The following is a 16427-nucleotide window of genomic DNA, read 5'->3' on the forward strand; positions in this document are numbered from 1 at the left end:
ATACATGTCAGGAGAAACTTATGGAGACACATTTATTGGAGCAATTGGATTGGGGCAGTTGGATCCTAATGGAGAAGAAAAGTGCCCCCAAGGGGTAGATGCAAAGAGGGGGAAGAAAAAGGAAAATGAAAAGTGGGCACAAGCCTAGAAGGTCGACATGCATCAGTTAAGCCCCTGCTGTGTGCCAGGTGCTGGGGATACTGTGCCTCTGTCCTCAAGGAGCTCCCAGTCTGATGGAGGAGATGACATGCAAACCTCAGCATCCAGAGACACTTAGGTGGAAAGTACCAAGGCTAAGGAGGCTATGGGAGCACATTGTGCAGAAGGAAGAGCTTTAACTGAGACTTAAGGGAGGCAGAGAACATTGCAGGCATAAGGGACAGAAGGCCCAGAGCTGACAGAGCATCTTGTTTGTGGAACAGACAGGAGGCCAGGGGCATTGGATAGAAGAGGAAGGGTCAGAGGCTGAGGGGTGAGGAGGCAGAAAAGAGAAGAGGGATTAACTTATGGAGGGTTTTGAAGGCCATAGGGAGCCACAGGAGTTTATTGAGTGGTAGAGTGGCCTGGTCAGACCTGAGCTTTAGTTATATCACTCTGGCAGCAGAATGCAGGCAGAAGTGCTGCCCTCTGGCAGCTATCAACAAAATTGAGGCACAAAGTGATGGGAACCTGCGCTAGCAGGTGCAAGTTCACAGGATCACAGTGTGACCCCAGAAGTAGGAATTAAATGGAAAAAAGAAAATCAGAGAACTGAGAAGAAAAGAGACTGACTGAAGAATGGCCAGGATGAAGGGTGTTATTGAGTTGTAAGAAATAATGGAGGACAGCCTCAGCACAGGACTTAGGGTGAGCCAGGGCTTGAGCAGGACCAGGAAGACCATGCCACATTGGCAAGAAAAACCTGTTTAAGGAACTGAAGAACTCTGATCAATTGCATACCCGGCTGGGATTCCAGAGACTGAAGAAGTGTTTCCTGCCTCCCCACTCACAGGGTGGGCGAGGATGTTTGCCTTGACTATATTTATCTTTACGAGGCTTCTTCTTTAATTTGTGGGGACAGGACCTTGGCAGAAAGATGGGAATGATGATACATAAGAAAGAAGGAATAAAACACAGAAGAGAGGACAGTTCATGTCCCATCCTGGCTTCCCTGGCTCCTTCCCGTCTCAGCCCAGATCTCCCCTTCTGTCAGAGGCCTTTGCTACTACAGAGACCCCACTAATAGCCCCTTCCCCTCCCTTGGAATGGGAACTGCTTAAGGTTAGGAATTGTTTTTAACCTTTCTTTGTTCCACCAGCACTTAGCATAGTAAACATTTAATAAATAATTGTTGACTAAGATTATTCAGAAAGAAGCCCAGACTTTGAAAAAAAGTAACATCTTGAATTTATGTGCATGAAAAAAATAAGTCTTTGAGTCCTGGTCTCATATGCAGTCCTTTTTATGTTAGACTTGGTATATGGAAATACTCTTCTCTCCCTCCCCCCATGTTCAAGTTCAGGATGTTAAAAATAAAAGTCATCTGGATCCTTCCCTTGTTTAAGTTGGGTCTGAGCTGGATGTGCTCAAAGCCACACTAACCCTTTGCCTCACTGACTTGCCCAGGTGGCCAATGTGGAGCTGTACTACAAAGCCCTCCGCTTTTACTTGGATTACAAGCCCCTCCTGATCAATGACCTCTTACTGGTTCTCTCCCCCCGCCTGGATCACACACGCACAGTCAGATTTTTTTCAAAGGTGAGTTTGCCAAAAACTGTGACTAGAATTGCCCTGAGAAATAGCATGAACGGGGGAGTCCAGTCCAAGTAACTACAAAGCAGAAAGTTAATTCCACTCTGTGAGAAATCTATCTCCTCTTTCTGGTGGATGTCATGGACCTTTCCTTCTTCCCCACCCCCCACCCCCATACAGCCTTGGCTCTCTTTCCCAGCAAGGAAGGAGAAGTGGTAGAAGAGGGTGTATTTGTACCCGAAGGCTCACTCCCCACATTTCATTGATCCTGTGCTTTCCTCGTCAAATACAGGGTTTCCCATATCAAAGCCAATAGATTATTTAAGAATCTAATTTTAATTATAAAAATAATATATGTGAAAAAGTTCTATCTGTATAGGACCCCATATCTGAGATTTCTGTTGAGTTAGCTAAACCACTGCCTGCAGATAGAAGGTTTCATAGTCTTGTTCATGTCTCAGTTATAAGGGGCGATGGGTCTGAAACTCAGTAATTTGATTTTCAGACTTTTTTTCTTTGTCCCTATTTGGTAGGTGAATCAGCTTGCGCTGGTGAAACCTTACTTGCGCTCAGTCCAGAACCACAATAATAGGGGAGTGAATGAGGCTCTTAATAACCTGTTGACGGAGGAGGAGGATTACCAGGTCAGTCAGCATCTCACCTGACCCAAACAGTCCCTTTGTACCCTCTTTCTTCTCCCCTCGTGCATTGCTAACAGGCTTGGAATAACCTGCCCTGGTTACTCTAGATGTCACTGATACTAGTCTGGGGGGGGGCCATTTCCCAGGTGATAGGGAGCTCTATGCTATGCTGCACTGTGCCTTGCCATGCTGTGCTCTTGGCATCTTTGGGGCCCACACCTGCTCTTGGGGCTCTTGTTACTGTGACCAGAGGCAGATCTGGCCTTGTCCCAGGCCTGTAAAATACACCAGAGCCTTCCAGCCTTAAAGTAATATTGGCCTCCCAGTGCAGACCACAAGGACTGAGCTGGCTTCCCTCAGAGCCAGTGGGCTTTCTCCAGCTCTGCAGCTGCATTCCTCCCATCAGATCCAGAAATGGGTGCTTGCTGGTGGTTGCTTGGTACAGCTTGCTTCAGGCTGCTGGGATCAGCACCTCCTCTTTCCTCCTGCCAGTACCTTGCCTGGCACATAGTAGGTACTCTATAAATGCTGATTGATTGGGGTGGGGGGGGAGATATCACTTGCTGAGATGATAGGAGTTCTTGGGCTCCCAGAATGCCACTCTGCCAGGTCTGCTCTAACCCAAGCCTGTCTCGCACAGGGCTTGAGGGCTTCCATTGATGCTTATGATAACTTTGACAACATCAGCCTGGCTCAGCGGCTGGAGAGGCACCAGCTGATGGAGTTCAGGCGGATCGCGGCTTATTTGTACAAAGGCAATAACCGGTGGAGACAGAGCGTGGAGCTGTGCAAAAAAGACCACCTCTACAAGGTCAGTACCATGCCCATGTCAGCCATTTGGGTTTGCCCCTCTCTGATTGCTTTTGTCAGGGCCATGTCTTCTGCGTAAGCCCACTTGATCCCACACCTGAGACCCTCCTTTTGGGCAACCTGGGCAGGGCTCTGCAGGGCTACAGGTGACTACAGGAACATTTGAGGCAACTCTTAACAACCACTCAGAAGAGAGAGAGACAGAGACAGAGACAGAAAGACAGAAAGAGAAGGGGAGAGAGGGAGAGACAGAGAAAGAGAGGGGGAGGAGGAGTGAGACACCCACTCACTTGGGAGCCAGAGGCTGAATCTTTTCATGGTTATCTTCTTTGGGGTTAACTCATCTGTTACAAACGCGTGCTGTGATTGACTCCATTTCTTGGTATCGCCTGGACTGAAATCCCAAATTGAGTTAGAGTGGAATCCAGAGTATTTGACGCTGAGAGCTTCTGTAATGCCAGTGACTGATGAAGCTTCTAATGTGTATTGAGCAGTTTTGATGCTTCCCAGAATCCCCCTCATGGCATGGGAGGAGCAGCTTTCCGGTAAGGTTTGTCCCTTTCACTGTTCGAGGAAAGCTGAACTGGGGAAGATAGGTTGGCTTCATATATATTTTGTACCCATCTGAATACAGGCAGGACCTGGCACCCACAAGTGTCTGTGACAGCTGAACCTTTAGCCCTGCGGGTTCCCCATTGAGCATCCCCAGCTCTTTTTCCTTCTAGGGGCTGTTGTGTGGGAGTGCTTCATTCTCAGATAGTCTTAGATGGAATCATTGAGTCCAAGGTCAGGCAGGTCACAGCTCGCTATGACAGATTGAATATTACCTTGCAAATGGGGCCCCTCTAATTGGTTCCCTGCCATTACCACCTGCCATTGAAAGGCAGGTTAGTGTTAGGTTCTTTGGACTGTGCAGCGAACCTGGTGCTGTTGGTGCTTTGCCCCAGAGAACCATCCCATCCTGTCCCATCTCATCGTAGGCAGGGACACAAGCATTCCCTGGCCATTCCCCAAGAGCTCTGTCCTGTCCCCTTGTCCGCATCTCATAGCCCTCAGATGCCTTCTCCCACCATCTCCTGCCCCTCTTCCCCCGCACATGATGAGGGGGTCCTTTTCCTCATTAGGATAAACTCACGCCCAACTAGCCCCATTCCATCCTGGCTTCTTTGGCAGACTTCCCCCCCAGTCTCTCCCTGCCCACAAACATGGCCATGTCTCCTTCACCATTAAAAACCCCATGTTACCAGCTCTTACATGTCCTTTCATGGCTGAATTCCTGGAAAAGGCCAGAACAAGGCAGTCTCTCCTGTGGAGCCTCATCATTCTAAGGAAACTACTCTCTTCACTGCCAGATCCAGGGGCCTTTCCTCACTGCTTGGCCTTGGGCACCATTGACTACCCTCTTCTTCTCGGTAGCCTTGTTCTCCATGTTCTCATGATGCTGCTCTTTCCTGGCTCTCCTCCTCCCAGTCCCAATACTTCTTGGTCTTCATACCCGCTAACTGTGGGTGTCCCCCCCAGGGTATGTCCTGCCTCTTCTTCCCTTCTTGCTCTCTATTTAGAGGCAGCTGGTGGTGCAGTGGGTAGACTGCTGGACCTCGAGTTAAGAGCTGAGTTCAAATCCAGCCTCTGACCCTTCCTGTCTGTGTGACCCTGGGCAAGTCACTTAACCTCTGTTTGCCTCAGTTTCCTCAACTGTAGAATGTGGATAATAATAGCACATCCTCCCGAAAAGGATCACATGAGATCATAATTGTGAACGTGCTTAATTTTAGTGCAATTCCTGGCCTGTCGTAGGAAGAGTAGCTGCTGTATAAAAGCTTATTCCCTTCTCTTTCTGCTGTCTCATTCAAGAATCTCATCAGCTTCCAAGGATTCAGTTATCAGATGTGTGCAAATGGCACTCAGCTTTGCTAGTCTAGCCCTGACCTCTCTCGTGATTTCCAGCTGCCTATTGGGCATCCCAGACTGCATGTCCTGGAAACATCTTAAGTTCCCCAGATCCAAATAGATTTGTTACCTTTCCCCCAAGGCCTCCCCTCTTCTTTTCTCTCCTGTTACTGTGAGGACACCCACACTCAACTGACTCCTCATGTCACCGCCCCCCCATATCCAGTCTGTGATCAAGGCCTGTCGATGTGACCTCTGCAGCATCCCTCCCGTCCGCCCCCTTCTCTCCTCTGACACCACCCCCACTCAGATGCAGGCCCTCATCATCTCATGTCTAGAGTACTTCAGTGTCTACTGGGGGGTCTGCCTGCCTCAGATCTCTCCCCACTCCAGCCCATCCTCTGCTTAACCACCAAAGTGATTTTCCTAGTGTGGATCTGACCATGCTATGAAAAGTAATAACAGCTAGCATGTACATAGTGGTGTGGGAAGCACTTTTGTGTATCATCTTCTTTGATCCTCAATGTAAGATAGTGAGGTAGGTGCTGTTTTGCCCCATTTTACAGATGAAGAAACTGAGAATGAAAGAGCTTGACATCCAGGGTCACACAGTGTCAGAGACAGTATTTGAACTCGAGTCTCCAGAGCTTTATCCACTGCATCACCTAGCTGCCTCCAGGATCAAAGACATGCTGCTGGGCATTTGAAGCCTCTCATTTCCAGTCTTCTCTTACCTCACTCCCCAATGCGTACTCTTCAGTCTGTTGATGTTGGCTTCTTGGCTCTTCCATGAACAAGACCCTCCATCCTTGGCATTCTCTCTGGCTGTCCCCAAGCCTGGAACATTGGGCTCCCTGACTAAACTAACTCCCCACCTTCTCCAGGAAGCCGTCCCCAGCCTTCCTTAATGTTAGGAATTTATTTTTGAGATGACTCTTACGCAATCCCCGTCTTGTTTATACAGTTCTTTCCATATTGTGTCTTCCATTAGAGAGTGAGTTCTTTGAGAGCAGGGCACTGGGCTTTGGAGGTGGGGAGACAGTTCTTGTTCTTGTGTCCCGGCCCTTAGCACAGTGCCGGTCACGCAGCAAGTACTTAATGTCTATGGTGACTTGAGTCTCCAGTATCCCATGAAGAAGGTCCTACCCTGTTCTCTCCACTTTAAATTAGGAGGAAACTGAGGCTCACAGCAGCAAACTAATTGCCTTTGGCAGAAGTTTTTGACATTTGGTCCCTGAACTTACTTTAAAATATTTTAATCCCTGCGTCTTTCAAGTTTATGATTTATTTTTAACATTCTTTTTAAATTTTGAGTTCCCAATTCTCTCCTTCCCACCCCTCCCCCCCACACCGAGAAGGCTAGTAATCTGATATTAATTATATTCATGAAATCGTGCAAAAGCACATTTCCACATTAGTGACACGTCAGTTTTCACTCCGAGCGCCTCAGCTCCTTTCCCTGGAGGCCCATGGTGTTTATCACTGGGAGTCCTTTGGAATTGCCTCAAGTGATTGCAGAGTAGCTGAGTCTTTTAAGAGCTGATCGTCATCAGACATTGATAATTACTGGGCCCGAGATCCCATTTCTTCTCATTTCCTGTTCTATCAGTTTATACAGCTATTACCATGTTTTTTTTTCTGAAACCATCATGTTTACCATTCCTTTTTTTAAATTAATTTATTTATTTTTAGTTTACAATATTCATTTCCACGTGCTTTTGAATTTTAAATTTTCTCTCCCTCGCTCCCCAAGATGGAGTGCATTCTGATATAGCTTCTATATATACATTCATATTAAATATATTTTCACATTATTCACAATTCACAATTCTTCATGTAAAGAAGAATTATAACAAATGGAATAAACCACAAGAAAGAAGAAACAAACCAAAAAAGAGAGAGAGCAAACAGTGCGCTTCAGTCTGCGTTCAGGCTCCATGGTTCTTTCTCTGGATGTGGACAGCACTTTCCATCATGAGTCTTTTGGAGTTGTCTTAGATCCTTGCATTGCTGAGAAGAGCTAAGTCTCCAAGACAGTCGCTGCACACTGTGGCTGTTACTGTGTACAGTGTTCTCCTGGTTCTGTTCATTTCACTCAGCATCAGTTCATACGTCTTTCCAGGTTTTTCTGAAGTCCTCCTGTTCATCATTTCTTATAGCACAATTACATTCGTATACTACAGCTTGTTCAGTCATTCCCCAATGGATGGGCATCCCCTCGATTTCCAGTTCTTGGCCACCACAGAAAGAGCTCTATGAATATTTTTGTACATGTGAGTTTTTTTCCTTCTTCTTTGATCTCCGTGCGGTACAGACCTAGTAGTGGTACCACTGGGTCAGAGGGTATGCATGGTTTTATAGTCCTTTGGGCCTGGTTCCAAATTGTTCTCCAGAATGGTTGGATCAGTTCACTGTTCCACCAGTGGTACATTATTGTACCTCTTTTCCCACATCCTCTCCTCTAGCATTTGTCGTTTCTGATAGGTGTGAAGTTGTTTTCATTTGCGTTTCTCTAATCATTATTGATTTAGAACATTATTTCATATGGCTGTAGATGGGCTGGGTTTCTGCTGAAAATTTCTGGCCATATCCTTTGAACATTTATCAGTTGGGGAATGACTTATTTTTATAAATTTGAGTCAGACTTGAGAACTTGTTTTAAATGTTTTTGATATTGCTTCATTGTCTGTGGTACCTTTTAGCAAAGTGTAGTTTACCTGATTATTTCTTTTAATGGATCTGTGTTTGCCCCTCCTCCCCCCCTTCACTTTGGCTGCCACTAATAGACTGCTTCAGCCCTTTCCTTTATGTGTCTTTCTGTTTCAAGTGTGTCTCTTGTAAAAAAGATATTGTTGGGTTTTCACTTCTAATCCCTTCTGCTTCCGTTTTATGGGCGAGTTCTTCCTGGTCACATTCACAGCTAAGATCACTAACTGTTACCCTCCTCCTGCTTTTTTCTGTTTCTTCTTCTCACTCGTTATTCTTTTCCTGTTCAAAAGCCTATTTTGCCTCCCTTTACCATAGGTAGTATTGATATATGTGTGTGTGTGTGTGTGTGTGTGTGTGTGTGTGTGTGTGTGTATTTTTCCCTCTTTGAACCAGTTCTGATGAGGGTGAGCTTCAAAGATTGCCCTCCTCCCATTTTCCCTTCCAGTATAAAAGGTCTTCCTTTCAAGCCTCTTTTCCCCATTCCGCCTCTCTCTTCCCTCTTCACCCCATGCATTTGTCTTTCTCATCCCTTCTTTTTTTTTCGGTCATCACAACATAATCAACTCGTATCCCTGCCCTCTGTCTACGTACATTCCTTCTAACTGCCCTAATAATGGGAAAGTTCTTAGGAGTTACAAGGATCATCTTTCCATATAGGAATGTAAACAGTTTAACATTATATTTATAATTTCTCTTTCATGTTTACCTTTTGCTGCTTCTCTTGAGACTTGTGTCTGAATGTCAGACTTTCTATTCAGCTTTGATGTTTTTATCAGGAATGCGTGAAAGTCCCCTGTTTCATTGTCTGTTTCATGATTTATCCATGTTTTCCCCTGAAGGATCATATTCTGCTAGACAGGTTACTCTCGGTGGCGATCCTAGCGCCTTTGCCTCCCGGGATATCCTTCCAAGCCTTCTGTTCCTTTAATGTAGAAGCCGTTGCATCTTGTGTGACCCAGGCTGGCTCCGTGGTATTTGGATTGTTTCTTTCTCACTACCTGAAACAGTTTTCCTTGCCCTGGGCTCTGGAATTTGGCCAGTTTTTCTGGGAGTTTTCATTTTGGAATATCTTTCAGGAGGTGATTGGTGGATCCTTTCCATTCCTGTCTGACCCTCTGGGGCTGAGATGCTGGGGCATTTTCCTTGGTGATTTCTTGAAAGCTGCTGTCCAGGCTCTCTTTGGGCTTTCAGGAAGTCCCAGGGGTGCTCCTCCATCTTGCATGCTGTCAGGGTGGCCTGCAGTGAGCTCCCTCCTCACCAGCTGTCCCTTTGCAGGACGCCATGCAGTATGCGGCTGAGTCCCGGGATCCCGAGCTGGCTGAGGGCCTGCTGCAGTGGTTCCTGGAGGAAGGCAAGCGGGAGTGCTTTGCTGCATCTCTCTTTACCTGCTATGACCTGCTGCACCCCGATGTGGTCCTCGAGCTCTCCTGGAGGCACAACATCCTGGATTTTGCCATGCCCTACTTTATCCAGGTGATGAGGGAATATCTTACCAAAGTAAGTATGTCTTGTGGGTATCCCTCTGACCTCTGGGGGAGGGGATGTGTGCTCAGGGCCATATGGGTTATTCTTAATTCCCCAAACCGTGGAGAGATGGGTCATATCTGCTCCCGATGCCTTCCTGCTTCCTCACTGGTTAGCAGAGGCAAGGTTAGAGCAGAGGAGGATTTTGGCCTCTTCCAGGCATCATACCATGCACAGCAACCTTCAGGCCTTTAGAGGAAACAAGAATTCAGCATGTATGTCCTTTGTATGTACAGCACAGGCTGCTCCACCTGGTTGTGGGCTTCTCTCAAATCCCTGCCTCCCACTCTTTTTCTTAATCTTTTGAGCAAAGTGAGGTTTCTTTGACTACTAGACACCAGAGCCAGCTGTCTTCGAACACATTTGTGCTCCAGAGGGGACAGGACGACAAGGAATGAGCTGGCTGGGGTGAGAGGTGGTTCTGAGCTTGAAGCCTGAGAAGGCATGTGTGGTTGGGTCTATGGGCTCCCTCCTGAGCAGCCCAGCTCCTCCCCACAAGCCCCTGGCGCCCAAGCAGGGCAGCGGCTTTTCCTTGTCCACTGAGACTTCAGATGTTACACTTGTGACTTTTCCTGCAGGTGGCTGGGCTGTTTAATAAGGTGCAGTCTCCGCTTTTCACCTCCCTCATTGGTCCTGTCCCATCCTTACAGACATGTCTAGGAATCTGTTTCAGGAGCCTTGTTAGAGTTACTGCCAAACTAGCTGTGTAATGTAGATGACCTTCGTCATTTCTGATAATTCAAGAAAGGACACCTCTTGGCAGGGATTACTTGAAAATCCAGTTGGATTACACTCTAGAAAAGAAAGTGGGCACTGTGCTACTGGGTGACTGTGTGTGTGTGTGTGTGTGTGCATGTGCATGTGTGTGCATGTGTATGTTTATGTATGTGTGTGTCTCTGTGTGCGTGTGCATGTATGTGTGTGTGCGTCTGTGTGTGCGTGCGTATGTGTGTGTGTGTGTGTGTGTGTGTATGTGCGTGTGTATTTCACAAGGCTGTTCCTGAGTCCAAGTTCTTCTAGAGAGAGGCAGATTGAGCTGTTCAGTCATGATTGTGGCCACTTCTCATTTCAAAGGACCCCCAAGGGCACTCAAGTCTCATTAACTCAGAACATCCCCAGTGCCAGGCTCCAGCCCTCCAGGGAGGCACTCAGGATGACTAGTCCTGCTGAGGGCCTCACACAGCTCTGCTGGCCCATGTTGGGAGTGGGGCCTGCTGGGAAGAGCTCCAGAGGCTCGGGGGCTCTGCTACCTGTCACCTTTGTGACCTTGGGAAGCCCCTAGTGCCTTCATCTGTGAAGGGCAGAGTCTGGCTAAGGGGATCCTCCTCATCTAACAGATGAAGGAAGGCGAGGGTGACCTGCTCCAGGTCACACAACTGCTCTGTTCATGGGGAGGCTCCTTGAAGGTCTGCAGACATTGTTCCTTATAACAGCCTTGGGAGACATTCGGTAGTTTACAGATGGGGTATGGAGCTGCTTAGATTCACTCTTCATGGGCTTCCTACTATGTGGCAGCTGGTGTCTGCAGCAGATTTTGAACCCTGGTCCCTGTCTCTGGGCCTTTTCCATTGCCCCCTGTGCTCTGATTCGTAGGTAGCTGGGGCTGAGACCTGCCCCCTGCCCCCACTGTTTCTTCCATAGCAGACCCATGGGGGTAGTGCTCTGCTGCTACTGCATTCTGCTGGGCCCATGTTCCCTACCACTCAGGGCCCGGGGAGCTTGGGTGGAGCTGGGCATCCCTGTACTCCAAAGAAGCCTATCAGGGCCCACATGAATGTATAAAAATATCCTCACCATCGGTTAAGATGCAGCTGCCACTTCATTGCCAGCAGGGCCAGCTCTTGTTGGAGCCGTGCTGCCCCAGTGAGCAGCACTCATGGACCCCTTCCTGGATGCGAGGCTGTGTCATGTGACTTCCTCCCTTGGCTGGACACAGGGCTCTGCTCTGGGCTTGGGGTGGGCGGGGGGAAGGGCCATAATCTCCGTCCTTCCCTGAGCAGAACTGGACTCCAACTTCCTTAGAGTCATTAGGTTTCCTAAGAAAACCGTCCCAGAACAGGCCCCACAAAGTTGGACCAGGAATGAGCCATAGTTGGGGTTGGCCATGCAGATTGCTTCTGTGGCCTTTGTCTTTAACCTTGATGTCATGGTCCTCTTTGAGAACGAAGGACAAGCACAACCACAAGAAGCCCAGCCCCAGTCAGTAATGGCGGCTGAAGGGGTGGGGGGGAGGGGGCTTTGGGGAAGGGGACCTTAGGAAGAGGCAGTGAGTGAGTGACCACCCTGTGACTGACGGGAAGCTTCCCCAGCCCTGCCACCAGGGGGCAGGATGGAGCAGGTCAGGCCTTCCCCTCATCTCATTGGCTAGAAAGGTACCAGGCTCCTCTTTTCCAGTTGACGTTTGAGTCTGGGGACATGGACATAAGTGTAGATAGAAGCTTGCTGTAGAACCAGAAAGCCTGGAAGCCCAAGGAGCTGGGTTTGAATCCTTGTATAATAAGCCAGGTGGCCATGGGCCTCGGTCTCCCTGTTTGTCAGTGTGGCTCCCTATGAGCCATGAGAGCTGCAGTTTTGGACTAGCTCCCCCAAAGCTCTTCTCACAAGGACTCGCCAGCCGGGGCCAGGGTTTTGGAGAGTGCTGGCAGTTCCGTCTCATTCTCTTCTTTGCTTGTTCACGTACCCATGCCAGCTCATGCCCATTCCCCTCGCAGTGACACTTTGTGAAGCTGTCCCCAAACAGCTGTAAATGTCCCCACCTCTGAGGTGGAATGTTCTGTTCACCAGGTAGAGTATTAGGGCTGTCCTGGAAGTGGGGTCTGGGAGCTCCTGAGCCCAGGGGGCAGGCACTGTTAAGCTGACCAAAGGACTTTGATTAGAAGCTTAGAAACTGGATTATTGAGGGGACCAGGGCCTTCCTCAGCCCCTGTGGCCACAGGTGGGACTTCTGTGTTGAGGGATATAAGCTTTGGCAGATGAGATTCCCCAGCTAGAAGGGCAGAGAGAGCAGCCAAGCCTGGCCCGAATGTGCGGAGGATCTCGCCAGACCGCTGGTTACAAGGTGAAGGATGGGCTTTGTGGCCTAGAAGGATGCCTTCCGTAGGGAGGGATGCCCTGTGGTGGAAGTCTTGGTTGGGGCATAGCCCTGGTGAGCTGCCCAGAGATGCGTTCCCTGAGTCCTTGGAAGCATCACCATGCGTCCTGGGTGTGCTTATGATCTGGGCCGCATGGGTCTGACCTGGCTACTGAGGGGCCTCTGGACCCAGGAAGCTCTGGCAGCTATGGCCTTGAGGGCTGTGAAAGTGGGGGGCTGGGGCCTCTGCACTAACCTGGGCTTAAATAACCATGGAAATGAGAAACCTCCCCACCACTCAGTCCCAGGCCTGTAGACTGTTAGCAGAGGTGACTCACATGGGCCTCCTACAAAAGGCTCTGGTAGGAGATCTTTGGGAAGGGCCTGAACAATCAGTGGCTGGTGCTAAAGTCTCCTAGAGGTGGCCATACTGGCCCAGGCCCCTGCAACATACTCACCTAGTCCTTGTCTCTTTCCACGCAGGTGGATAAACTGGACGCTTCCGAGAGCCTGAGGAGAGGCGAGGAGCAGGGTGTGGAGCCCACACCCATCGTCTTCGGTATGTGTGATCCAGGATAGCTGGATGGAGTGATGAGGCACCCCTAGTTGTAGAAGGCAGTTAGAATTGCTCGCTTTGTGTGCCACAGCCTCGGATGCTCCTGGATGAGGCCAAGGGGTAGGGGTGGTGGGCAGGGCCTAACGGCAGAGGGAGAAGCAGGGAGCTTGCCCAGGGTATGTGTGAGCTCACTGCTGGCTGTGACCTCATGCCCATGTGGGTTGCCCGGCGCAGCCTACCCGTAGTTGTGACTAATGTTTCCCTGAAAGGCCTGCCTAGAGACCCTGTCGGGCAGCGCCAGACCTGATGCCAGAGCTCCGTCTCTTCAGGCTGGCTCTCAGCTTCCCTTACCTGGACCCTTGGTTTCTGCTTGGGACATGCTAACCAATGCCTTAGCAGGCGAGTGTGTGCATGGAGCATGTGACCGGGGGCTGCCATTGTGCGGGAGGACAAGTGTCTACAAGTGTCAATTAAATGTGAATCTGGTTTTTTTAGATTTTGATGGGCATGAGTGATACACAGGTGATTCGGCTAAGTAAGTGCCACATTCCCAGTACCAGCTTTGATTGCAAGAAGGCAGCTCTTGTCCCAAGACAGCTAGGGCTTGGCAGGCATCCCCTCTGGCCCCTAGCTTCCAAGCACCAGCTTTCACAGTGGCTTAACGTGTCCATTGAGACTAGGCCAGTTTGGCAGCAGCACTGCCAGCCAGATGCCACGGCTGCTAGAGATGCTCCTCCAGAGCCTGTGGGCTGTACAGAAATGCCCCTCCCCGAGAGTGAGCCATTGCCATGTCCTGGCCAGACCTGATGCCCCAGAGAATTCCTCTAACACCCGCCTTCTCCTCTTGCAGGGCAGCAGCTGATGCTGACAGCAGGCCCCACTTCTGGCCCTTCTCAAACCAGTTTTTCTTATGGATATACAGCTCCAGGATTCCCCCAGGCACCTGTTTACAGCTTCAACATGTAGAAGGTGCTCCTGGGGGCTTCTCCCAGAGGAGTGGGGGGCTCCTCCAAAGGGTCCTGGTGCTTATTTATTTTGCTGATGTTCCTTAGGCTCCGCCTCTGAGCAGGGACTGTTTCACTGCTTGTCCCTGACTGTCAGGGACCTCACCAACATAGCCATAGTGGAAGACCAGCAGCCCCTTCCTACCTTACAGTCCTAGGCCCTGGGAGGTGGGGGGCTGCCACACTCCCAACTGATGGAAACTCACTGCCTTATCTGTCTTTGCTCTTTCTCGGCTTTGGTGTCAAAGAGAAGCAGATTGTGGTGTGGGAATGCCTGGGTGTGCCAAGCCTGGCAGGTCAAGGAAGGCCTGGAGGGAGCCCCTGGGGGCCTCTGAGAGCCAACATCCTGGAGGGATTGCTTGGGCAGGTGCATCATGGGATGAGCACGTTGTGTTTTCTGGAGGGGATGGTTGAAAAGACCCCAGCTACTTGTGGGAGGCTGGATCCATGTCTGTAGCGCAGGCCTTGGGGGCCCTGGCAGCCCATGAGCCCACAGGCTTCCTCTGTCCTGGGACACTGCGATGGTCAAGTGCTAACAGGGTTGTTACTGGGTTCCCCTCTTCACACACATATATACCATTAGCATTGGATGTCCTGGAAATAGAGAAGTGTATAATTTATGGTTATGAATTTTGTGCTAATCATGAGTATTAAAACCCATTATAACTAAGCCAGATGGTGTGGTATCTGTGCTAGGAAGCCTAGCAGGCTGGCCAGGCAGTCCAACGCCCCTGACTCCTCACTTGGGAGGCCTGCTGCCAAGGTGGACCCACCAGATCATCACCAGGTTCTTGGCAGAGCCTGACTGAGGTTGCTTGGCAGCCCTTCACCATTAAGACAGGTCCTAAGAAGGGTGAGGATCTGCCCTGATACAAGGTAGTCTGCCACTGAAGTTCTTCACAGAGGAATGGAGCTGCCCTATCCACAGTCCCACAGGCTGCAGGATGATATTGTGGCAGCAGCTACTTCCTGTCTTCTGGCCCTCCTCCCCCTACCTTGAGATGTCCCCCAGGAAGACTGTACCGTTTGTCTGGGAGGTAGCAAATGCTAGCCCTAGTAAGTTAGGGAGTGTAGAGGTGGCTCTGTTGGTTCAATGCTCTGAATAGACTGGGTTTGAGCATTCTTGTGGGACCCTGTGGTCCTCATTCCTTCCCCAAAGGATCAGCACAGATGGAAATGAAGTCTGTGAGAGTAGGTGGGGCTGGAAGCCCAACCTTGACCTGGCTGGCTCCTGCAGGTCTCCTGGGTGCCCCAGAGCAGGCACAGAATGAACCAGGGGATGGATGGGTGACCAGGATGGGAGGACCCTCCAGGATGCCATCCTACAAACGGCCCTTGCATGGGGGCTGAGAAAGGTACAAAGCTGAGACAAGATCCCAGTCAGACCCACAGGACTAAGAGACCCAGCCTGGGTCTAGAGGATTGGGTTTGAGGCAGCTGGCATCCCCTCTCTGGACCACTTGCTTCATCTGTACAAGGGCTCTAAGTCTACATCCTACAATCTTCATTGCTTACGAGAGGGTGAAACTAAGTGGTCTTTGGGAGAAATCCAAGAAGGCTTCCTGGAAGGGGTGGCTCGGAAGTGGAGATCCAGCAGACCAAGAATGGGGAGGGGGAGGGCATTGGAAGCGTTAGAGTGGGTAACAGTAGGAATGTTGTGGGCTGTCCAGAGAAAGGTATCCATGGGCTGTAGACAGAGCTGAGTCCCTGGGTCTGTCAGGGAGACAGCTGGGCCTCTGAGGTTCCCTGGGAGAGAAGCCCTGCCAATGGGGGACGACCTGGTTCTCACATTCAATGCTACTGAGAGGAACCTGACCAAGACTGAGACCTGGAGACCCAGGGTAGGGAAGGGTGACGTGGGAAGCCAGCTCAGGACAGCCTCCCGCAAGGCCAGGCGGCTTGGTGGCATCTCCTCCCCCCATGCCCTCATTCTCCTTCGCTCCACTTATGACATGGTAATTCCCTTAATGCTCCCTTTGGTGCCAGAAAACAACTCTCTCAAATCAGTTTCCATGGCATTTAATTTTTTTCCTTTTTTTAAAAGCTCATTTGGCTAAGAGCTTGAAAAAAAATCCCATGTTCCAAACTTTGTTCCAGAGAACAAAGTGCTTTCTCATCCCTGGCCTGGCCTGGCCTGGTCCTCATAGACTGGAAGGTAGCAGAGTTGGACTTCTCCCTATTCTCAAGATGGCAGAATTTACTTAACAGAAAGGTCACACAGGACTCCTTCCAGCAATTCCGCCGTCCTCTCATTCCATACACTCCCAGGCTGCCTGCTGAACTTCACAGAGGTCCTTGGGGCCCTCGAGGGTTTCCACTTCTGGTGACCCAGAGCCTAGACTAGCCAACCAGAGGCACTCTGGGAAAGCTGGCTTGAGCATCCCCAACTCTAAATGACAGGCATATATAAACAGTGTGTTAGGGCCCCTTGGGCCTTAGGGATTGTCCGCTTGTGTGAAGGTAGACTTGGCACCTAATTTTCTCTACCTTTC

General features: G+C 49.9%; 1 protein-coding gene across 3 annotated transcripts in view; it reads left to right on the forward strand.

Annotated features, from left to right (window-relative positions):
* The window catches only part of CLTCL1 (clathrin heavy chain like 1), an 85682-nt gene extending 71077 nt beyond the window's left edge, over nt 1-14605 (forward strand). For 2 of the 3 annotated variants that reach the window (XM_072599812.1, XM_072599815.1), the window contains 6 exons: nt 1606-1737; nt 2265-2375; nt 3013-3183; nt 9057-9278; nt 12859-12934; nt 13782-14605. In XM_072599812.1, coding sequence (XP_072455913.1) covers nt 1606-1737; nt 2265-2375; nt 3013-3183; nt 9057-9278; nt 12859-12934; nt 13782-13897 — 828 coding nt within the window. In that variant the 3' untranslated portion in view covers nt 13898-14605. Of the gene's footprint in view, nt 1-1605; nt 1738-2264; nt 2376-3012; nt 3184-9056; nt 9279-12858; nt 12935-13426 lie in introns of all 3 variants that reach the window. The other variant, XM_072599813.1, reaches the window with a different exon arrangement.
* The last annotated feature ends 1822 nt before the right edge of the window (nt 14606-16427 follow it).

Source organism: Notamacropus eugenii, chromosome 4 (assembly GCF_028372415.1).
Source record: "Notamacropus eugenii isolate mMacEug1 chromosome 4, mMacEug1.pri_v2, whole genome shotgun sequence".
NCBI lineage: Eukaryota > Metazoa > Chordata > Mammalia > Diprotodontia > Macropodidae > Notamacropus > Notamacropus eugenii.